Below are 24,577 nucleotides of genomic sequence, written 5' to 3'. Positions count from 1 at the left end.
TCACAGACTGGTGAGCTACTGGGATTTCCACACTCCACCCTGTCCAGAGCATCCAGAGAATGGTCACAAATTGTAAGCAGTCCTTGTTGGTGCCAAAGGTCAGATAGAAGAAGGACCAGAGTGGTTTTAAATGATAAAAAAAAAGGGCAACAGAAACTCACACAAACACCCGTTACAACCAAGGTTTGCAGAAGACCATCTCAGAACACCTGGTGTCACTCCTGACACTTTACCAGGGGTCCTGTGGACCTAATAAAGTGACTGAAAATTCAGGTTGAATTTGAATTTTCAAGAGGCATGTTGTTTTTTTTTTGTTTTTTTAAGGGACTGGATATTTAGTCAATGAGGGGTTTTATTTTGAAGGCACCAGCTTTCCTCTATGTTTTGTTTTTATGTCAGATCTTATCTAACTTGATTCAGTGAGCTCCTGCTCATTGGCTGCCTGATGTGCAACTCAGAGGAAGCAGCTGTTACTGCTGAGGTGGAGAGAGAATGTGTGTGTGTGTGTGTGTGTGTGTGTTAATTGGTTAATACTGAGGGTATTGCACAGGTGTTGGTATCATGGTGGTTACTCTGGAAAAAAAAGACGGACACAATTTAAACATTACTAGAATTTTTAATTATATATAATTATGTATAGTACATAATGTAAAGTAGTGACCGGTGGATGCTGAGGTGTCATCTGTGTGCTGAGCAATGTCTCCTCTTCACATTTAACATGACGATGAGACAATGAACTGTTCCTTAAATGTCACTCAGTGAATTTTGTTATGGGCCAACCAGGATTTAAAAAGATAGCAATATACAGGTGTGTTTGTGTGTGTGTGTGTGAGTGTGTGCGTGCGTGCGTGCGTGCATGTGTGTGTGTGTGTGTTTCACAGACACTCACCACCACAGACTGACAGCACGTTTCACCGGTGTCAGATCAGCAGATAAAACTTTGCCTTCGAAGCAACAGCATCGCTCTGTTTCGCTCTGTGAAATGTGAGTACAGTTTCTTATATTATATCCCATTTAATAACAACAAACACACTTTAAACTGGGAGAGCACTCATATTACAGATTAGATTAAATGACAGTCTATAAAAGCTGCTTTTGTTTTTGCCATTACTTGTGTATGTGCAACGTTAAAATAGCTTTCATTTTTGCTTGGAATAGAAAACACAAAATGGGTTTGTCTGTGTGTTTGACTGCGTCTCTGAAAAATGACTGGACATATTTGTGATCCCAGGCTGAAGCGTACTGTATCTACAAAAAATTACACTGTTAATTTACCACAGACATTTTTTTTTTTTATCAGAAATAAAACAAGTATTTATTATTATTGTCAGCCGATGACATACAGTATTTAATCAGATAGTGATAAAAATTGGTATTTAGCCCATATCAACCTCAGCAAGGCTAATTTAATTTTTTTTAGCTTGGAATGATGAACATGAACATGAGTCATAACCTTCAAAAAGTGTTTACTTGAATGTAAGTTGAACTGTTTCCAACGGTGCAGGAAATTAGTGCTCAGTCTGGAGCGTTTGGGCCTCTGATCTGACACACGCTACACTCCTCCTACGCCTTCAGTTGATTTGAAGACTAGTTTGTGGGGAAAAGAGTCCCTATTATTATTTAAGGATTATGCATTATTTGTTGAGATGTGCTTACAAAATAAGATGTTTGAGTTTCCTTCAGTCAAATGATAATTATGGCCTGTCCACAGCCAGAATAAGTACATTGTTAACAACACATCTGTGCTGCTTTTACTGCCTCACCATATCCAGCCACTTCAAAAACATAATCCCCCAACTGTAACAGACTGTGGTTAGTGAAACGTTAAGTTTTTTGGATAGTATTTGGTTTTATATTAGTTTTTCTGATATCTTTTCTGATACCCGGAAACCAAACAGTACTGTGCACCCGAAATGATTAGCTAAGAAACGAATGTTTCTTTTTTATTTCTGTTGATGAGACAATTAGAAACAATCTAAACATGTGACCTTAGGCCAGGGGTGTTGATAATCCATCATGATGTTGCAATTAAAAGTATTTAGGATGATATTGCACACTATTTTAAAGTAAAAGTGTTTCTTTCGACAAAAAAGCAAACCCACATATTTATGACGCAAAATGAACCAGAAGTAAAACAGAATTAAAATACTACGTAGACCATTGTAATTAAAACACTAGACAAGCTTATATATAATTAAATGTAGAATTGAATTATGTGATAAATATAAGCTAATGTATTGTGTAGGGCTGCAAGACATTGACTAGGGAGCCACGAGTTTGAGACCCCTACCTTAAGCTTTAGGGAACAAACAGTAACTTGTGAAAGCACAGAAAGAGCAAACCTCTGCCAAGGCCACTTAGTTTCCCACAGTATCAGCACAATAACTGTTAAATAAAGAAAAATCCCGAATACACAACAGGATCTGGATCACCACCTAAATATAATCATTCCTTTCTTGGGTCGTAACCTACATAAAAGTTCAGAAAAGTTCATCCAAATCCGTCCATGACTTTTTGAGTTATGCTGCTCGCAAACAGACACATTATTAACAGACAAAAAACAGACAAACTGACATTTGTGACCAAACACACAAGCTCCATGGCAGAGGTGACGATAAACAGGAAACAATATAGTGAGTGAATCTATTACAAAGTTACGAAACGCTGCCTCGGTTGTTTTTAGTCATACCAGTCATGTTTGACCAAAAGTATTGTAATAGTATTAATAGCTGTAAATGTGTTGTTCCTAGAGTCCTGCAAACTCTAGTGGCCCCAAAAACCTCCATGACGATGATCATTCAGGTCCTGAAATGAAGATGAAATGTGTCTAATGACATCTTCATCGGGTTTCACTGTCTTTGTTGTCAATACAATGACAGAATATTGTAGTTTTTTCTGTACATTTGCTGCCAATCCTTCCCAAATGCCTATACTGAAGATCGTATGTTGTTGTTGTCCTTAAAAAATGTTGTGAGTTTTTTTTGATTTGTTTGGAACTGTTATTAATCAATGCTACTTATCTTTCTCCTGATGATGATATTTCATTTACACCCAAGGTGACTCAGAGGACCGAAGAAATTAGAGAAATCACCTTCTCTAGTTTGTAGCTTTTGGCACGCTTCACTTTACACCAACCAGGACTTTTTTCCACTGCTCACTGGATCTTTATCTATTTATTCTGAAACAGCTCATTTTCTCATTTCCCCCTCACTCCTATCTTTTATGCAGAGTGGAAGGATATATGCAGTGGAGCACTGTCAGTCTGTTTGTGCCTTTTTAAAGTATCGTTCATGCTCAGTGTTAAAAAAGATCCCACACAGCACTGTGGGCTCAAAACTGCTTTCGGTAAATGCAGCATGTGGCGTCGCCTCATCTCTCTTCCCTCTGTGCTTCTGTGGTTCGTGATATACAGTAAAGGAAGAGGAGACATAAAAAATCCTGTTTTGAAAAGAACATGAGATGTGCTGAGAATTGGCCTCGGCCGTTGTTGGAAAACTGTCAATATTTTGGTTAGTGTGGCCGCGTCATAAATAACGGCAGTGCAGCTAATACTGTTGTCGTGGTGCGTTAGGAGAGTTTGTTGTTAAATTCACTTTCTCTTACAGACCCTGGTGATGATCACTACAGGATCTGTGATGCTCAGTATTTACTGGGGATTTACATAAAAGACAAATAACAACAATAATAACAGACCTTAGGTCACTGTCTTCTATCAAGACGGAAACTTCAGAAATAAAGTTGGCTTGACTTCAGCTCTCTCTCAAATACAGCAACTGTGCCAACGCAGTGAAGAGGGAGCGTAACATTAAAATGTAGGTGTAGTAGCAGGAATAACATTAGGTTTATTAGTGGAGACATTTATTTCCGGAATCTTATTGTACGGAAAATTTAAGTCTGTAACCTGTGACACAAAAATGGACGATGTTTCAGATTGAGATCCCACTCAGTGTCTCACAACAGGCTTTCAGGGGAGCTTGTGTCCTTTCCGCTTCCCCCGTAATTCAAACCATGGTGTGTACATAAGCGTCACACTTTAATTTGTTTCATGAACATTGAACCTACTGGGTTCATTTTACCTTGTCAGCATCAGGTGGAGATTGAAAGTGAAAGTCGGTCTGCTTTGGCGCAGCAGTGGAGAAGAGGAAATGCCAAGGCCACAATAAAAACATTTTTATTTGGTGAATATCCACCTTTGCTGAAGTTCTCTGTTTTGCTTTCCTGTCTTGGAGCAACTTATCCACACCAGCAGTCATCTGCTTCCTCCCTGCTTTATATGTCAACGTTCTTCTTCTTCTTCTTCTCCTCTATTCAAAATGTTTTTGAGAGGGGTGCAGATCCTTTTGTTTTTAGGGTTGCTATTGTTAGGTAATTCTGAAAGATGAACACAGATTTTCATCACTTGTCTGCAGACACGTGTGGTGTCCACAGTGTAGGGTCTGCAAGCCTTTTGTTGTGGTGAGAACGGTTTGAAGTCGTCTCTTGTGGCAGCTGCTTGTGTGTCCACTGTGGCTGTGGGCAGCGGCACAGGAACATGTAGCCAGGAAGCTGAGGTTTTTTACAAGTGTGATCGTGTGATCATTTAACTTCATATTATTGTTAATTTTTCCCTCCACACAAGACAAGACACCAGACGATTGAAAGATTAAGCAGCGTGGCACATTTGTGATTGGCATAAATCTCTTAGATCTCAAGTACTCAACTACATGGCCAAGAGGAAAGTCAGTGGGCTTGCAACTGAGGGGTCACCAGATCGAATGTTGGGACAGGTCAAGGACTGGGGTGCCCCTGAGCGACGCACTAAAGTGAAGGTCAAATTCACTGTCACTAAAATGCAAAAAACTAATTCTTATCTGCTCTTTAGTGTTAAGCTGAGAGTGTTATCGTTTTATGCTCACTGTAGATTTTTCTCTTGACCTACATCAGACATTTTCTGCCTGCTGTCACCCGATTTCTACAATCTGCCAGATTTTAATCTTCATACTCTCACTTCAGCTCCTGTGCGCAGCCGTTAATCTGACAACACAGTAATGTCACCGCTCCCAAAGTTTTCCTCTGACGAAAGGAAAACTTGCGTACTTTCTAAAGCAGATGGAATGTTCTACAACGGAAAAGCACCTGTTCGGCTGAAAAGAGAGATGCCGGCGAAAAGGAGGCTGCGAGGGCGGACTGCGACTTCCTGTTGTGGCTTTTGTCACCAATGTGTTCATGTGCAAACTTGTGCAGTCTGGGGTGCTGCTTGTGAAATTTCTCACCCAGACATATGATTCTTTCCAGCTCGTCTGTGTAGAGCCAACAGACCTGAACACAAACATCAATCTGTCCATTATTTAGAAAAGAAAAGGAGGTGAGGCTGTTTGTAAAGATTTGTGTCACTAAATTGTGTTGCGTTTCAACAATTATTCAACAAATAATTCGGAAGATGAAGGCCGGTCGTACAGAGAGTGTAGACAGGTTTGAGGTCGCAGACTAGATTTAATGTTGTGCCCTGCTCATATTCTGCTATACTTTAGTACTTGTTGAAATGCTGATCATTTTTCTCTGGTTTCTCTCCACCATCTATAGCCAAATTCCACCTTGAAGTCTTACCATGTCCACTGACCCTGCAGCTGAGCTGCCTTTCTTCTACGGCAGCATCGGTCGCTCTGACGCTGAGCAGAATCTGAAACTGGCCGGCATGTCCGATGGCCTCTTTTTGCTTCGTCAGTGTCTCCGAAGTCTGGGCGGCTACGTCCTCTCACTTGTGTGGAACCTGGAGTTTCACCACTACACCATAGAGAAGCAGCTCAACGGCACGTACTGCATCACAGGGGGGAAGCCTCACTGTGGGCCCGCAGAGCTCTGTGAGTTCTACAGCAAAGACCCTGATGGGCTGGTGTGCATGCTGAGGAAGCCCTGCCTGCGGCCTCCTGATACACCGATACGACCCGGGGTCTTTGACAGCCTGAGAGAAAACATGCTGAGAGAGTACGTGAGGCAGACCTGGAACCTGGAGGTGAGGCTCTGCTCTCTGTAGAACTGTGACTGTTAAATATTTAAGGCCTTAATTCAATTGTATCGCTGATACTGTGTATAACTTTACAAATCAAATCAAAACAAATAACAGTGTCTTTCATCTACAAAAAAAAGGGCTCTGCCAAGCAAAACTATCAGACCTGACAGAGAGAAAGGGTTTAAAACTGCTGATTGACTTTTTTGAGCAGTACAATTTTATCTTCTTTGTGTTTCCAGTCATATTCCAACCCATTTAAAGTCGTCTTGCTTTACTAGCACAGTGGTGCGGTTGCCTCTGTCTGTCTTGACATAAAACAAATCGCTTCCTGTGTGCAGTGCAGAAATGTCACTAGACAACACACGATTGAAACACAACTATAGGGTGCCACTGTAGCTCAGTGGTAGAGGGAGTCATCTTTCAACTGGTTGTGGGTTCAATTCCCAGCGTTGCTAGTCTACATGCAACAGAATGGGTATGAAAGATGATAGAAAAAATCTTGATGTGTTATATGAAACTGTGAGTGAATGGCGGCAAAACTGTAGTGTGAAGCAGCTTTGCGTGGTCATCAAGACTAGAAAAGTGCTATAAGGCAGTAGCAAACGCTCAACAGTAACACATTTACACAGTGAGAACACAATCAGAAAACAAGTAAAAAGAATCCAGATTAAATTTACAAGCATATTATGAAAAACAAGTGCATGTTGAGGAGTCAGTCTCAAGAACTCTCAGTTTGGATTAGAAAGCGTCCAGTGAAATTAACTCAAGTTAGTTTCCAGTGTTTCTACAACAATTTACATGCAAAAAGGTGCCGAATGTACAAAAGCCCTTTTACCCAGTTCAGTACGGGCAAATGGAACAGAAAGCAACAAATGATCTTGACTACTGATCAGCACTTCTCAGTGAAATGAAGGTACAAATGTAGGTAGGCAGTAGTCTGAGTATTGTCTTATTTATGAAAGTATACCAGTGACTGTCTGATCCTTCAGTTGGCCAGAACAAACTGATAATAATATAATAATTTTAATATACAGTAATACATTTCATACACTTAATTAAGTGTACGAAATACACTTAAACGTTCTGTTTTTTGGCTTCAGGGGGAAGCCATGGAGCAGGCCATCATCAGTCAAGCTCCTCAGCTTGAGAAGCTGATCGCCACTACGGCCCACGAGAGGATGCCCTGGTATCATGGGAAAATCACCCGGCAGGAAGGCGAGAGGCGGCTTTACTCTGGAGCACAACCAGATGGAAAGTTTCTGTAAGTGATGTTGACTCGACCTCTGCAGATCTACTGTATCTAAAATGTGTGTTTTTTTATTTACTGCACAAGTAGTACAACCTTTTGTGTGTGTGTGTGTGTGTGTGTGTGTGTGTTGTTCAGATTGAGAGAAAGAGAGGATTCAGGTACTTTTGCTCTCTCCATGATGTATGGGAAAACAGTTTACCACTATCAGATTCTCCAAGAAAAATCAGGGAAATTCTCGATGCCAGAGGGAACAAAGTTTGACACTGTCTGGCAGGTAGACGCTGATTTCCTTTACCTTTGAGACGTTATTTCTGTTGCGGTAATGACCTTTTCTGAATTAAACTTTTTAACTTAAATGTCACCAGCTGGTTGAATACCTGAAGATGAAACCTGACGGCCTAGTGACTGTTCTTGGAGAGGCTTGTCTTAACGGCAAACCTGCTGGAAGTACTGAACAACATCTGTTATTATTTCACATTATTCATTATTTAAATGATTGAATTTATTTGCTTGATTTGTTCATGTAACTCTTGCTGTGTCTCATGACCATGCAGAGACACCCAGTCTTCCTGGAAATGTGAGTATAGACACCCTGCACTGTTTAAGGCAGCAACAGCTTTCTTCTGCTTTCTCACTGTCTGAGATATGTTTCACTGTCTTACTTTCAGAGGCGGACTGGTGCAAATGGATACACACCGGCACCTAGAGGTCAGTCCCCTGTAATGCAGTCAGCTCAAAGCAGTTTCTACCGCTCCATTTTATGAATGAAAGCAGATTTTTCTCCCCTTATTACATTGTTACAGTTGTATTACTATAAGATATGAGTACCAATTTAAAAGTGTAGGTGGAGTAGGTGCTAATTTTAATTTTAACTTCTTATATGATATATGTAATCCACTATTATTATTCTTATTGTTATTATTATTATCACTAATAATAATACTAATACTAATGATGATAATAATAATAATAATAATAATAATGATAAATATGATATATATATGTATATACAGTATATATAAAATTATATATATATATACATATATATTTATATATATATATATAAATATGCATTGCACCATAAGAAAAAACAATAAAAACACATCAATATAAAATGAAAAGGTACAAATATGGATAAAAAATACGATTTAAACATGCTGGACTTCACTTTACAGCTGTGGCAGCAGCTTCCACACCAACGCCCGCTGAGCCCATAGGGCGTGAAGTTCTGCCCATGGACTGCGACGAGTTCAACCCGTACCACGACCCCAACGACGTGAAGAGATTTAACATCAAGAGGAGTCAGCTGCTGATGGACGAGGTGGAACTCGGTTCTGGAAACTTCGGCAGTGTCAAGAAGGGAGTCCTGAAGACTGACTCGTGAGTCTGCAAAAAAAAAAAACATACAGTTTATACCTATGTATGATTTATGTATGTACATTACACAAGCAAATGTTTCTATTGGTGTATTCAGAGGTCAGATAGACGTGGCCATCAAAGTGCTGAAGAATGAGAACGAGAAGCTGGTGAAGGAGGAGATGATGAGAGAAGCAGAGATCATGTACCAGCTGAGCAACCCCTTCATCGTACGAATCCTGGGCCTCTGCAATGCTGAGAATCTGATGCTGGTCATGGAGATGGCCTCTGCTGGACCTCTCAATAAATTCCTCAGCAGCAATAAGTGAGTAATCGTAGACACATTAGTACATTATCAGACTAAAAACAGTAGAATCAGAATCGGCATTTATTTCCAAGGACATTTACACATGTGAAAGAAAAAGAAATGTATACAGTAACACATAAGGTGCAGTGGGTTAAAAGGAATTACTTGTGTTTTAATATGGTTTGCATTAATATCACACACAAATCTGCATTTGTTAACATAAATATAATAGAACACAAACCTTTACCAAGGCCAAACAAATGATCAAAACTTGTCCTTCTCTGACTCAGGTCTCATTCCTTCACCAAGTCTGTGCAAATGTGTTCAGTACGTTTTGCATAATTCAAATCAACAAAGTTCAGTTCAGACAGCGAGTACAGAAGGGATGGTAATTACTATAAAAACAAATTATAAATGCAAAATGACCTACAAGACATCACATGACTACAAAGGATCTGCCCAAAATCTCCTTTTAAGGGGTTTCAATTATTAATTTTTCCAAGTTCCTACCTAAAATGCAACACTTAGCTGCCAATGTTAAGAGCACTTAACTACCTACAATCTCTTAAATCACCTCAGGATTTCTTAGCCTCATCACATGCGATGTGCATCAGGAAGATTTACTTTAGTACACGGCAAATGAAAGACCTGCTTTTCATCTTTTATCCCACAGGGACAACGTGAGCCCAGAGAACCTTGTCAACCTGATGCACCAGGTGTCGATGGGGATGAAGTATCTGGAGGAGAAGAACTTTGTGCACAGAGATTTGGCAGCTCGTAACGTCCTGCTGGTCAACCAACAATTCGCCAAAATTAGTGATTTCGGGCTCTCAAAGGCCCTGGGAGCAGACAACAATTACTACAAGGTACACGTTTTCTTTCAATCATGCTACAGGCCAAAGTGACACAAATTCAGAAAAAGTGTTTTCTTTTCTGGCAATGATTGCCATCCCACTACACAAATGCTTACTAGAAACTAGAATTTTTTATAGCCGATTCGTGTCTTTGGAAATCAGTGTAGCTGGTGGCCAATATAAAATGCAGATTTTTTAGGGTGCTAAAAACATCACCTCACCTCACTTTTGGAACAATCCCCTTTTCCCTCTACAAATTTTGAATAAGTATGCTTATTGTCAAACATCTTGTGTCATACAGGCTCGCAGTGGAGGTAAGTGGCCACTGAAATGGTACGCTCCAGAGTGTATAAACTTCCACAAATTCTCCAGTAAAAGTGATGTGTGGAGTTTTGGTATCACCATGTGGGAGGCCTTTTCCTACGGAGGGAAGCCTTACAAGGTACTAAATTCACTGCAGTGCAAAACCCCTTCTTGGTCACGAACGCCACCTTACAACTCTCGTCTTTTTCGACTTTGTCTAGAAATTGAAAGGACCAGAGGTGATCCGGTTCATTGAAAGCGGGAGCCGCATGGACTGTCCAGCAGCATGTCCTGAGAGAATTTATGAGCTGATGAAAGAGTGCTGGACATACAAGTGAGAAACTAATTATCAGATATGTGCATATGTTGTTTGTTGTTGTCTTACATAGTAGTACATCTCCAAAAATTCTCCAAAGACTGTAGAGCATACCATGGATTCATCATTTTTATGTTTTAGGACAATAAGCAGAAACAAGCTTAGCTCTGGTTCAAGAATGACTGATTAGTTTTTTTATATGTTTATGTTTGGCAGTGATCAAATATGATTATAACAATGTCATAACCAGGTTAGAATAAGTATTCAATTGATAAAAGAGGTTTGGAGGTTGTCAAAAGCAGACTGTAACCAGGCAAAAATATGTCAACATATAAGATTATGTTATCATCAGCATAACAATTGACTTTGCCATGTTTAGACTACAAATGAGTAACAAATGGCGGGGGCTTGTAGCTAAATGGTTTAGCATGTCATATGACACTACATTGACAGTTTACCGTTTAATCACGTTAAGGTCATAGTCCGACTAAGACAGACAATCGGACAACTTGCCAAGTATAGTCCAAGTATACATGAGCCATATGATCTCCAGCAACAGTACTGCAGTTTATACGTCGACTTCAGTCCGACTAAGTGTATACATGCAAGAGTAATCAGACTATGAATTGCATTATCCAGGTAGGTTAGTCTGACTAAGTCTAGGTCGATTTTAGTTGGACTAATGTGTTATTGTCTTAGTCTGACTAAAATCTGACTTTTAACATGCATGCAAACGCACTGACTGTCTTACATTCATCACAACCTTTCTAACGACTGCTTTGGGCCTTCCTCTCCCACTAGGCATGAAGAGCGCCCAGATTTCAAGAAGGTGGAAGAGTCCATGAGGTCGTACCATTACTCCCTATCGAACAAGGCCAAGCTTGAGGGAGCTGCAGCAGCTGCTGAGCCTGTCGAATAGACAGAAACAAGCCACGTTCTGTTCCAGTGGTGCACAAAGCGTCCTTTCAACTGGCCATTAAACAACCAAAACAAAGACCTTTTTGTGATTAGTGCACACTGACACAGTACCAACACAGCTAAGCAGGCCTCAGTGACAATATATGTGCATTTTTATGATGACCTTCAGTGTATCAGCCATGTAAGGAGGATCTCTGTCTGTCTGTTGTGGTTTGAATGTAAGTGTCAACGTCGTCACGTTAATAAGCAAACTAATATTCAGGTATGTTCTTGCAGAAAAAGTCTTTCATAGTGTTTTGGAGAGGATTATTGCCACCTATGATGTGCTTTATAATAATTGGTGTAAATAACATGTGTTTTAAAGGGGTATTTTGAGTTGAAACATACATGTGAAAGGGCTGTGAGTCAAATTTACAGGGGAAAACATTAAATCACTGAGTTGACTTTGGTTTTCCTATCAGTACATGATGTATTGTTGTTCAAAATGATTGTGTTGTACAATAAATGGAAATAGCTGAAGGAAGTATATGTTTGAGCTGCCAGGCAACAGTAACTGCAACACAAGACTGAGAGTTAATGAGTTTTCAAAATAAAGGTCTAAAATGTTCACACCAGGAACCATTTGTGTGTGAAACGACTTGTATGTAATGCATTCAGTTAAACAATGAGAAATGACCATGAAAGTGAAAATATGGACAGGTTAATTTCACCTAAAATGGAAATAAAAATGTTCAGAAGCATCAAGGCAAGATGTCAAGTGATAGAAAACAGAAGAAAAAGAAAATATGGATGCAAAATTCCTTCAAAGAGACACAAAACTACTACAAAGCAACACAAAATGACAGCAAGACTTAATATTTAAAAAAGAGAAACTTAAAAGAGAAGCAACAAAGGGACACAGAGTGTACGTCAATTAGAGACAGAGTCACCACAAAGTGACTCATGAGAAAACATGACTTACAATCCTCCTTCTATGAGTCTATGAGACACTGAGGTTTTATTTCATAATTAATCCTGCATTTAAAGGTGTAGTTAAGGTTTTTTTTTTCCTCCTTTTGTCCATATAAGGTACATATGCAGAGTCAGTGACAGAATTCTGAACCCTGCCTGTTTGAAGAGGACTGATCCTGATTTCAATATTGCTTTAATGTGACTGGAGACAGCAGAGACATTATGTCTAAGCAGAGACATACATACACATTTCCAGTTTTAAATTTTAGTCATTTGTAGACCAATAGCTCTACTGTAGTTGACAGCAATGGCTCTCAAATTATATAGTCGTGGGACCCACATTCCTGAGGTGAAAATCAATAAATTATTAAATGCCTTCATACTCGGGCTGGGTGATATGGCCCAGAATTAATATTCCTTAGGTTTAGTGGCAATAATAACATAATAACATTGATATTTCACATTCACTTTTAAGAGGGAAAAAAAATGCAAATTTCACAAAGATCTTGCCACATTAATCCCCTAATTGGTTTAATTTACTCTAGCTGAATGATTTGAGATCATGTGAGCCAAACAGCACTTTGATTCTTTCAATATCCCAGCCTTGTATTAAAAATGCTGTGTCTACTGTACTACTGAGGAGATAGTTAACCCTTGCATTCCCATTGGCCAAGTGGAAGGGAATTGGGCTTGTAACCGGGTTGCTGGTTCAAATCTCAGTATAGGTCAAGAGCCGAGGTGCCCCTGACCAAAGTACTCAACCCCCCACTGCTCCAGTGCCTGGATTGTGTGTGTGTTCACTACTGGTGTGTCTAAGGATGGGTTAAATGCAGAAATCATGTGCATTATCTCTAATTGGTATGTGCAAATAAAACTAATTCTAGCATTAGCCCAGTTGTTAGCAGTTGATGTTTGCTCAAGTTACTCCCAAAACAATAGCTTTGCCTATGCTGTGAAAGCGTTTCTTTTCTTTCGTAGGAAAACTGTGCAAATAATTAAAACGACTGCTCCCCCCGTCTGAAAATACTCTGCACATAGCGGATATCTGTAAACGTTTGTATTATTTTGAAATTCCCCACCGGAAGCTAGCGTTACTTCCTCTAACTTGACTCTGGTATACTTTTCGTTGCGTAGGGAGGAGTCAGTGGTTAGTTTCTTTATTAAAGTGGCATGTTTATCGGGTTTATCAGAAATTCTACAACATGAATCGCACCATGTGTCCATAATGTAGAGTGTGTGTGTTGCCGACGCAAAGCTGTTGATCCGCGACCAGACAACTGTCGATAAAACATCGAGGGAAACTAACGGAACAGGAAGGCGGAACAAGTAAGTTGGGGGTAAAGTGGCGTTCAACTGTTCCGTTTCATCACCGTTCGATCGCCCGTCTGCTTCAATTACAGTGTTCACACGGTTTTATTTCACCTGTGGCGCGAATGAGCACCGAAGCGAGTGGATTTGTCGCGTTCTGTTGGTGTTTTTGAGCTGTTTTAGGAAGCAACAAGTCCGCCCGTGTTAGCTAGTCACTGTAACGTCACGAATAAACTTGGTACAGTCGTCATGTGCCCCGCCGTGTTAATCTCTAGAACTCTCATCGCTGAAAATGCGACTAAAAACGACTCAAGTGTGAATGAAGTGTGTTTTTATTGTGGAAACACACGGTTTTGTTCTGTACTTGCTTATTTTTGACATTCCGCAGAGTGTTGGTCTCACGGCGGATTTATTGTCTGAAATAGGAAATGACTGGTGTTTCATGTTCGTGCTGCCTCTGCTCAGACTTGTCGTTTACCTGAGCTGATGACGAGGCAGCTGGAGGAGGAAGAGGAGGAATCCAGGTCCTGTTTAATGAACTTAAAACCCTGCCTTGTCAGACAACCATGTAATATTGTTCCAGTGTTTTACAGTTTCAACAATTGACCTCAAACCATTAGATTTGCACATATTTTCTCTCAAATTCTTTATTCATGCTGAATCCACTCATTTTCACATGATCTTAATATTTTATGCAATAGACATGCGATAACTTGAACATAGTAAAAATACTTCATGATATTATTGTCATAACTGTGTGAAAAAAGGGGGCAAAAAGTTCCAGTGTGAAAAAATGATGGTGCTTTTCCATTATACCAGGGGTGTCCAAAGAATTTTTAACAATGGCCAAGATTGCTGGAGGCCAATGGTCCCTTCAGACCTTTTTTTTTTTTTTTTTAGTATAGTAAAAGGTACCTTCAAAGGCACTGTTTTATAACAATTTTAATTTCATTCAGAATTCTGCCTTTCTTTCACATATGGAGTCAGATAACATAATAACCGATTTTCTGTCCTACTCTGTCCCGGCCATGAATAATACATTATATAAACTGAAGCTGTGGACCGTACAAAATCTGACAGAGGGCTGTGATTGGCCCGCGGGCCAGACTTTGGACAAGCCTGCACTATACAGTTCTTGCTTTTACATTTAGGATAGTAGCTGCAACCTGGTTCTTTTTTTAGTGCCTGCTGTGGCGAGGCTCCAAGCGAGCTGAGCCGATACTAAAATGTGACGTCGGAGAATCAAACTGATCAATGCCAAAGTGTAGATCGGATAAAAGAAAAATAAAATCCTGAAAATATGCGTTTATCTCCAACATTTCTAAAATCTCAATATTTAAAAGAGGAGTCAAATTACAACCTGGTGTTCTGCCATATTGTAGTTCAGTGACTGTGTCAGATGGAGTCTGTGCTCTTGTCATGCAGTACTGAACTAATTAGTAGTAACGAGTAGAGCTCAGCCGGGTCGAGCCGAGTCATGCTAGAACTATATTGTGGAAAAGCGCCTTAGTGACATCTAATGGAACAAATTACAGTGGCTTCACAATTTTTGCGTAGTACTTTGTCCATTCAAACTATTCAAACTGTAGAAACATGGCCGCACAAGATGGCAGCCTCTTTCATAAAATACACATAAAGTGCTTATTTTAGGATAAGGAAACATCAAACCATTTTTTATTTTTAAAGCTATTATACACTTGTGCAAACATTCTTGTGGGTAGTTGATTCAATTTTGGCCAAAAGAAATATCATAAATGTTACACACTGTGCCTTTTTAAATATAGTTTTTCTCAAGAAGAAATGGGTGGAGCATTTTGCACACATTTTCTGAAAACCGATGGATACAGAGTAAACAGATGAATTAATGTTAAAATATGTGTTGTAATGTGAATAAAACACATTGCTAACTTTACAAATGTTACTTTTGTTACCAGAAACTGCAAAAACAAATCTTGTGTTGCCAAACAAACAATAGTTTCTAACTGTAATTAGGGCTGAAACAATTGAACTGTTATGGATCTTATTGATCAACCCTTATGATAATCAATTCATCTGTTTCCTGATATTTCAGCTTCTTAAATGTGAATAGTTTCTGGTTTCATTGCTCCATTTGACAAAGATATCATTAAAACTTTATAACAATGACATTCTGTGGACCAAACAAATAATTGTTAATCTACAGATGAATTATGAAAATAATTGTTGTTTGAGTATAATGTACAAAATGTGTTACAATGTATGCAACATTACCAAAAATCATGTGTTGTCATAAATCAAATGAATCACTAGGACTGTGTGTTGTGGTATGTTGGCAAGTCAATCACGTGAAATGTTAATAATTTTCTTCATTCATGATTAATCTGGTCATGGTAATTAACCACAACTAATTTATTGTGCTTTTTGTCACAATGTGTGACAATATAATATATTGTCCTGTCCCTACAGTAGGTCAAATATTTACTGTTAAAAGGCATCTTTCTGATTGTCAGTTGACCTCAAACAATTTAATTGCGCACGTGTTCACTCCGATTTTGACCTCAATATGTTACGCAACACTATAAGATAAACTCTGTGAATGCAAGATTTCTATCAGCTTTGGAAGGTGGATAAGGGGCTTAGACTTTACCACATTCATCGCTGCATGCAAGTTCAGACCCACACAAGAAATAAATGCTATTGTTGCTGCATGTAATGAGTATTTTCTTTTAACTACTGAAGATTTTTCTGAATAACCAATTCACTTTTCTAGTTTCTGGACCACATGTGAACATAAATATTCATTTTGTAACTTTGTAAGAGAAAAGCAGAAAATACTAACTGATTTAAAATGATAAGTGGTTATTGCAGAGTGATTTTTCAACAAAATGATGTTTAATTAAGAGATTTTCATCGAAATCATTAGTCAGTTAATTGATGTTTAAATGCTGAATGTATTAATTTATCTATAAACATGATCAGAAACCTTATGAACAATGAACATTACTTTCAGTCCCAGACTTCTTCTATAAGGGTTAGGGTTAAAAATGTGAAAATGTGCATTTACTGACCAAAGACTCTCTTTCTCTCCTCTGTTTTTATCACACACAGGATCACAGATCGTGCTGAAGCAAACGTCAAAACGCGGCTCATAACAAAGCTCTGCTCTGCTCTGCTTGTTTACGCTAAACCTTCTGACTGCTTCCATTTGAATAGTAAATAATTCACCTTGAAGCGTTCAAACAACCATGTCCATGGCCCTGAAACAAGTCTTCAACAAAGACAGGACATTCCGCCCCAAGCGTAAATTTGACCCCGGGACGCAGCGCTTCGACCTGCATAAGAAGGCCCAGGCATCTCTCAACGCAGGACTGGACCTGAAGCAGGCGGTGCAGCTGCCCCACGGCGAAGACCTCAACGACTGGGTGGCCGTCCACGTCGTCGACTTCTTCAACCGGATCAACCTCATCTACGGCACCATCAGCGACTCATGCACCGATCAGACCTGCCCCGTCATGTCTGGCGGGCCCAAGTATGAATACCGCTGGCAGGATGAGCACAAGTACAAGAGGCCGACTCCGCTGTCGGCCCCCAAGTACATGAGTCTGCTCATGGACTGGATTGAGGTACAAATCAACAACGAGAACATCTTCCCTACCAATGTTGGTAAGTGCTGACATGTACGATAGGCACAGGTGTTGTGTGTGTGTGTGTGAACACACCTTGTGAATAAAATCACAACCCTTTTGGGGTTTTGAGTGTTACTCAGTTCAGCAGAAGTGTAAAGTTTAGGTTCAACCATCGTGCAAAGTCACATAGGGAACATGCACGCACCTTGTGTGCAAAACAAGCCACCGCCTATTTCACATGCAATGTCTACACACATAATTAGGAGGGCTGTACGCTGCTGTGGCATTAATTATAAATAAAGCAATTTAAAGTCATTATCTGGTCACTGAAGAGACACAAACTAAGTGCCCATCCCATATCACGGGAACTCAAAGTGTCACCTTAAGGCGTGTGTTTGCAGTATATTGTTTTTTTTTTTTTCCTCTCTGACTTGAAAGTACATCAGAACCTTTACCACCACTTTTGTGGATTCTAAAAAATGATTCTGGTATCACAACACACGGTGCTCGAGTCTGTATTTTCTCTTAATGAGTGACCTTAATGAGTAATCCCTCTGTCCTTTCAGCATTAGTCACAAAACCTCCCATAATGCTGGAATGCATCAAAAACCTGGAGTGCAGCAAGTGGATAAGACGATGATACATTTGAGATGAAATGTGCGAGGCCACATTTGTTAGATTACCTTCACATAGTACGGGCTGTAAACATTGCTGTTTTATCTTTCACTTGCTGTGGCAACCTCGCTGGTCTGTTACCTCACTCTGTAGTGTTGTGCATGTGTGGACGACTGTATGTTCACTGGCTCGACGTCGGACTTAACTATGGAAACATCTAAGCAGTAGATTTAAAAAAAAAAATAGGTCACATAACGTACAGTAGGCTATGAATAGAAACGACCTCTGAAATCCCTGCTGTCCTCTGGAACAAATTCCTGAAATATCATTGAATTAGTCATTGTTAAACAAGTTGTAATTGAATCACTTGATTGGGGCACATTTGTAATGAGGCTCTCTGTGGGGCAGAGAGTAAAAGGTCATCCTGGATTGACCTCTGCGTTTCCATCTGTTTGACCCACAGGTACTCCCTTCCCTAAGACCTTCATGCAGGTGGCTAAGAAGATTTTGTCTCGTCTGTTCCGCGTGTTCGTCCACGTCTACATCCACCACTTTGACCGCGTGAGACAGATGGGGGCCGAGGCTCATGTCAATACCTGCTACAAGCATTTCTATTACTTTGTCACTGAGTTCAACCTGACAGACCACAAAGAGCTGGAACCTCTGGTGAGTCCCGGAGAGAGAGCGAGAGGACACGTAAACATGAATCACATTGTGTGTCATAAATATGTTGTGATATGTATGTATATTTATACATCGTGTGTATTTAAGCCATTTCACAAAACGAGTGTGTCTGGCTATTATTGAAAACATTAATGTAAACGAGAGACATTTGAGTCATACAATTGTGTTAGTGCCCTCAACTTTTCTTTTTCTTTTAGATTTTATGAGCGGATTAATATCACAGTCTAATGAAATGGAGCTATTGAACCGCTGCACGACTCTGACTGACTGCTACGCTGTTATTGAGTGTATTGTTGAGTGTGTGCTGATTAATTCATGTTAATGAGTTCTTTGCACTCGCTTAGAGACTGTATGGTCTGAAGTAGGTCAGTGTGAACATAAGCCCGGAGATACATGAGCAGATGTTCTGACGTCCTCTGATCTTGTGGCCGTTTGCAGTAGCACCGTCCCAACAAACTCCACCAGTGGAAAAAAAGACTACTAACTCGATTTTAATACAGTACATGCTTCAGGTTGTGTTCGACTGTTGCTACGCAGCCAGTGTCGTCGTTCATCACAGTGTTCCTCTGTGCGCGTGATCACATCCCATTTCAGAAGACATCATCCGGTCCAGACTGAGAACAAGTGTTTCCTTCATTGCTGCAGCTCACTCTTGTGTTTGTGTGTGTGTGTGTCTGTTACAGAAAGAGATGACCTCTCAGATGTGCCACTGAAGGAGCACAGTGCGCGGGACCTAAGGACACATACCACACATCCGTCCGTCTGGAAGACTGCAGCAGAGAACAAACATTCAGAAGAGTCTATTTTTGTATTTAAGTACTGTAATCTATTTTAGCCGCATACTGTAGGTTTTTAAACAAGAAACTTCGTCATGTGAGGTGTTGCTTTCCAAAAGGTTTTTCAGACATTTTATCAGAGCACAGTATTAAGAGAGAAGTATGTTTTGTGTTGATGTTTGTTTTGTTTTTTCTATTTTGTTTGAATCTCAAATCATTACAGCAATCTTCAATCGTCTTTCCTCCTGTTTTCAAAAATCTGATCTAAAATAGTACGAGTTCTTTCTGTAAATCTATAAAAAAAAAATCTCTGTGTCGCTACATTAAAATAACTCTCTACTCTGTTATAATTTGAATTCATTGATCACTATATGATTTACTTTGCTGAATCACAAAAATGTGATAAAATTACAGTTTATTCATTTTGACTATTTACTATTTTACTACATAAATAAGTTAGTCATTTTCAGGCAAAAGATGAATCATTTTTACACTCAATACAACGTTTCCCTTAGAATTTGTTCTAGTGTCCACAACAGCAGAGTACTTTTAAATTAAATTGCCCAATAATTATTGTTGATGAATTTGTATGTTTGGTTTTTATATTTAAATCTGTAGCTTTTGATTCTGTTAATGTTTGCATCAGTGTTCAATCATTTAAGATTATGTGAGGTGTATGTGTGTATATATATATGGTTATATATACTATACGTTTTACATAATCTCCTGTGATAAAGTAGTGCAAACGTTATCAAGTCTGTGTCATACTACACTTTGGGCCTTGAGCCACCGGGCAGGTTTCTCATGTGTCAAACCTGCAGGTGTTTGTTGCAGATACTCTTGGCAGTTGAAGGTTGCACGAGATTCAGAGCTCACGTGACAAAACACCGGTGGCAAGGCGGCACATGATCTGATGACCTTCTACAAGAAAACAACCACTGGGTGGCGTCAAGACTCCAAAGTCTGTGTCGGGAACACCCTCTAATCCCACAGTTCTTGTTTTTGCCCTTATGAAATCAGTCCAATGTCCCAGTTATAGTCATAAAGAGGGGAAGTGAGCGCCCGATTCGGGTTAATGATTCCACTAAGCAGGTTATATAAAAATCAGGCCACACTGTGCTGTAATGAATACAGAGAGAGCTTTTGTTTTGCGTTAACAGGGCTTGAGAACAACATTGTTGGTGGGATTTTCGAGGCAGACATCATTCATAATGGTTTGGATTATATACAGTGATCTTGTACATAAACTATGACAACTATGTAAATTACATATATATATATATGTAATTTACATAGTTGTCATAGTATTTAACTATTGTCTGATTAATGTATTTAACTATTAAAATATAAAGGTACTTTTAATTTAGACTCAGTAAAATGTACACTCACAGGCCACTTTATTACATACACCAGTGTAAAGTAAAAAGTATTTTTAAATTTCTCTTTTCAATTTTGGCTCCAAAAATAATCTTTAAACTTTTTGTTAATATGACCTTAATGAGTTTAAGTTCATAAGTTTAGAGGTGAAAGTCATCTAGTAAAACATGCTAAAATAGACATTTGAAATATGGTAGTGAGCCTTTAATAAACGATCCAAAAAAAGCTCTTATTTCTTTATTTTGCTAGTTTTTGTGTTTAGACTTGTGAAGTTACTGTGTCTTCGACTTCATGAAACGTGTAACTGTCATTAAAAAAATATAGTCTAGATTGACATTTTCCATCCATGAGATAAAGAGGAGTAGGAATATGATAGAGAAGGTTCAGTACATCAAAGCTGTACTTTATTACAGTAGTTGTACTTAAATGTACTCAGACCACAGGGAAGCTGCAGGTTTGGCCTGTCAGACCACAATTGAACTGGATGTTTATAGGCATAATAAACAAATAAAAAAAAAAATAAAAACCATGATGTAACTATGTGTTCCAACAACATCAACCACTGTTGAAATGACTTCACTGCCTGCTGAAACCTGATCCTCTGAGCAGGACCGTCCCTCCTCTTTGTCAGTGGAGTCATTTCCTCTAAACACTGGCAGCATAAACTGTACGCTTGTTACGTGTGAGATGGCCCTCCCCTCTGCTCTGTGTTTCTCTGCTATGGAATGTATCAGGGAGTTTTTAAGGGGGACTGAGCCGAGGCAAGACTGAGAAAGTGAAGTACTGGAGAGGAGAGAGGCCTGGGGGGGCGGCGGGGGGAGGTTAAATCAGACCGAAAGAAGCTTGTCCAACTCTGTCAGGGTTTACACAGCGGTGTCTGTCTGTCTGTCTGTTGTTGTGATGGCACAGTGTGATTGTTAGCATGTAGCGAAAGGGTTTGGGACATGATGTGACTCAGCTGACGTTGGATTGAGCACACACCCTCAACGGTTATGTGGTTTGCCTCACGCAGTGCCACAGCCACTGGGGGGGAGGAAGAAGGTGATGATAATTTTAGGAGGCGCACAGCTGGACTCACAACATTTCCAGTAAAAAATGGGTTGTTTGAAACAGGAACCAATGAAAAGAGACTGTGACTTGTGGACAATCTTCGGGGGGAAAAAACAATTTAAAGATACATTATTTGGCTTATTTTTCCTATAAAACCCTAAGCAATTTAACAATTATGTTCATTTGGAGGTCATAGTCCTTAACTGCAATACAAGACAGGAAACTCAAAGTCCTCTTTATGTAAATAAAAATGTTTTAACATGCATTCTATATTGTTAAACCCACAGTAACAACACAGTAAAAGCATTTGCATAAAGCCATTAAACCTCCCTCTGGCCTGCGTTCTGACATGTACCTGACTGCAGGTGCTGGTGTGCTGCCAAACCTCACAGGATTTTCTTAGAAATTAAAGACGCGACTCGTTCCAAGTGCTTTCCTCTGCATGGTTATATAACCGGTTCAGAACAAGGGGAAAGTGAGGACAGTAGTTTCCAGAGTTAGGACAGAACAAAAACAGAGGCAAAATTCCTGGTAATTTCTTTTCTTTGTGTATGTTCAAAGATTTTGCTGGATATTGGATTCATTCCATTGAATTTGGAGAATGTCTGTCTCTTTGTCTCTTTTCATACTTTTCAAACACGGACTCTTTTTGCCCATGGGATCACATTTGAGTTGTTCCCAAGTGAGAACATTTTCTCAGAATGATTCAGAGAAGCCTTCTTAGAAAAGTGTCACTCATCCGCCTCTAGGTCAGCACAACCTTCATTCTTAAGACGTGTACAGTGTGAGACTCCTGCCTACTTCAAACACACTTAATCTTTTCAGGCTTTTCATGGTTTTATTTGGAGTATGTGTATATTACTTGCAGGTACATGATGTGCACGTATATAGTTTATATATTGTGCAACTTTCCTATTAGGGTGCACTTTAAGTCATATAATGTTTTCACTGAGTAAAATATTCAAACCCAGGCTTTTTGTACATTATTCTTGTATTTGCCTGCACTACTGAATGAAATAGATACAGTTTAATGTGTTTCGACATAAAGAAGAATATTAATTGGAACAGGGACCCAAAACAAAACATTTTTTATGTGAATCCAGTGCTGAGGCCACTAATAAAAATGCTGGAACATCGTGTAAAATGTGCAGTTTACTGTATGCAGTGACAATGATTCACGGGATACAACAACACATGCCACAGCATCGGAACAGTGTAGAGGATTAGAATCTCAACTGCAACTGCCACCATCAACGTCAACAACAAAAACAAGACAGACACGCCTCTCTGTTCTGTCACATTTAATTCTAAACCTCCTCTCCTCTGTGGGGGCCTCTCACTGAATCAGAAACTGCACCTGAAGTTATTTATGATGCCCCCACCACCAACACTTACTTTTGACCTGTAGTGACTCTGACCCACCCCCCTGCACTTTGACGTGTGTTCTTGTTTTCCTATTAAAACCATGTGCTCTTGGATGTGTCTGCCAACGGCTTGCATAATGTTTGCTACCATAGGGTTTAGGAGGTGAAAGGAGGAGGGGGAGGAGAGTCACAAGACAGACACTCCTGAAAACAAACCCTACATGGTTTTCACTGAGACACCCTTGATAAACAATATATGAATGGTACATTCAACAATTCTCTGAACTATGGATTAGCAAATTACAGTAATAATAATAATAGAGCAGAGTGCATATAGATTGTCAACAAAGTGCAACGTGGCATAACAAACCTTTACATTAAAGGTAAGACAAAATATTTTTCCAGGGCAGGGGTCTGCAACCTGCAGCTCCATGCAGAGCTGATTGAACACCTCACATTTAGAGATTGAGACGATAAATACAAGTGTTTTAATATTCTGTGCGTCGCATTCAATGTCTACGTCAAATGCAATATTAAAAAAGGCTCGACAAACGTGTGTGTGAAATATGTGAAGCCATTCGCGACACTGAAATGCAGTAAGTGTGGACATGAAGAAGTGAACATTTGGAGTCCTCTTCATCTTTGGATCCGCATACCTGTTTATGTCAGGCTGGTGTTCTCAAGCATGAACTACATACAATCCAAATATTGCTTCATTTACTTCAAAGTGGGTTCATTTTTCTACACTTTATCAGAGGCTGGGTATAAACAGCAATGAAATGTACACAGTTACCTTTTTGTAGTTCTTGAATTTCATTAAATGCAACAAACATCGTTCTTTTTTATATGTATATACTGTATAGAGAGTATATCTGTATAAAAACCTTTTTACATGTTATTATCTTCATTTGTTGGACAAAAATGTCTCTTTTACATCCTATAGCTTGCAGACCCCTGCACTGCACTGGGGGATGCATGCAAAACAACAGCGATATGACATAAGATGAGATCTAGCGCCTCAGTGCTGTGCCTCTGTTGAAAAATACCTCCGTCTTCAATCCCCAGAAAATACTGTACGCACATGTGGCATCTCACAATTAGCAGGTGTGTTTTACATCTTCAGAGTTCTTGGATTTCATTATCACAACCATGCGACAGTGTCTGCACTCTTGTCGGAACAGCCTCCACATCAGGCTCCAAAACATGTACAGTGTGTTGTGCAATACTCTTTCCATGGTGGGGGGAGCTGACGCTGGGCCAATGCGCACACACCCTCATATCCATAATTATTGTGCATTGCATGAATAATTGGGTCTGATTTAGAGATATATCATGACATAACTCTACTCTAATCATCAAATAACAAAGTATTTTAATGTTTTCTCTTTTAAGAACCCACAAGATGAGACTCAAAAACATGAGAAATAGTGTTTTTATCCATGTTGAGGAAAGTCTCTACTCTTCATTGCAGTTTAAAGGTACGTGAACTTAGTGTATGTACAAGAATTTTACACCACATTATACCAGGCCCAGTGCTACAGGGATTCATACAGGG

General features: G+C 39.5%; 2 protein-coding genes across 3 annotated transcripts; both read left to right on the top strand.

Annotated features, from left to right (window-relative positions):
* The first annotated feature begins 938 nt into the window (after positions 1-938).
* LOC131465811 (tyrosine-protein kinase ZAP-70) lies at positions 939-11,902 on the top strand. Of its 2 annotated transcripts, none has more exons than XM_058638720.1 (13): positions 939-984; positions 5,563-5,992; positions 7,090-7,250; positions 7,374-7,512; positions 7,604-7,685; positions 7,793-7,815; positions 7,907-7,946; positions 8,414-8,618; positions 8,713-8,919; positions 9,575-9,767; positions 10,057-10,197; positions 10,280-10,392; positions 11,176-11,902. In XM_058638720.1, the coding sequence occupies exons 2-13, from the start codon at positions 5,588-5,590 to the stop codon at positions 11,291-11,293; spliced, it is 1,827 nt and encodes a 608-aa protein (XP_058494703.1). In that variant the 5' UTR covers positions 939-984; positions 5,563-5,587; the 3' UTR covers positions 11,294-11,902. The 2 variants fall into 2 exon arrangements, with proteins under 2 accessions (XP_058494703.1, XP_058494702.1); XM_058638719.1 differs by lacking the exon at positions 939-984 and adding an exon at positions 5,118-5,344.
* A 1,445-nt stretch (positions 11,903-13,347) lies between these two features.
* Positions 13,348-19,587, top strand: mob3a (MOB kinase activator 3A). The gene is made up of 4 exons (XM_058639428.1): positions 13,348-13,569; positions 16,639-17,193; positions 18,235-18,437; positions 19,139-19,587. The coding sequence occupies exons 2-4, from the start codon at positions 16,776-16,778 to the stop codon at positions 19,166-19,168; spliced, it is 651 nt and encodes a 216-aa protein (XP_058495411.1). The 5' UTR covers positions 13,348-13,569; positions 16,639-16,775; the 3' UTR covers positions 19,169-19,587.
* Positions 19,588-24,577: the final 4,990 nt, after the last annotated feature.

The sequence above is a fragment of the Solea solea genome, chromosome 9, assembly GCF_958295425.1.
Source record: "Solea solea chromosome 9, fSolSol10.1, whole genome shotgun sequence".
Classification (NCBI taxonomy): domain Eukaryota; kingdom Metazoa; phylum Chordata; class Actinopteri; order Pleuronectiformes; family Soleidae; genus Solea; species Solea solea.
Note: the sequence above shows the minus strand (reverse complement) of the source record. Positions and strands in the feature narration are given on the sequence as shown.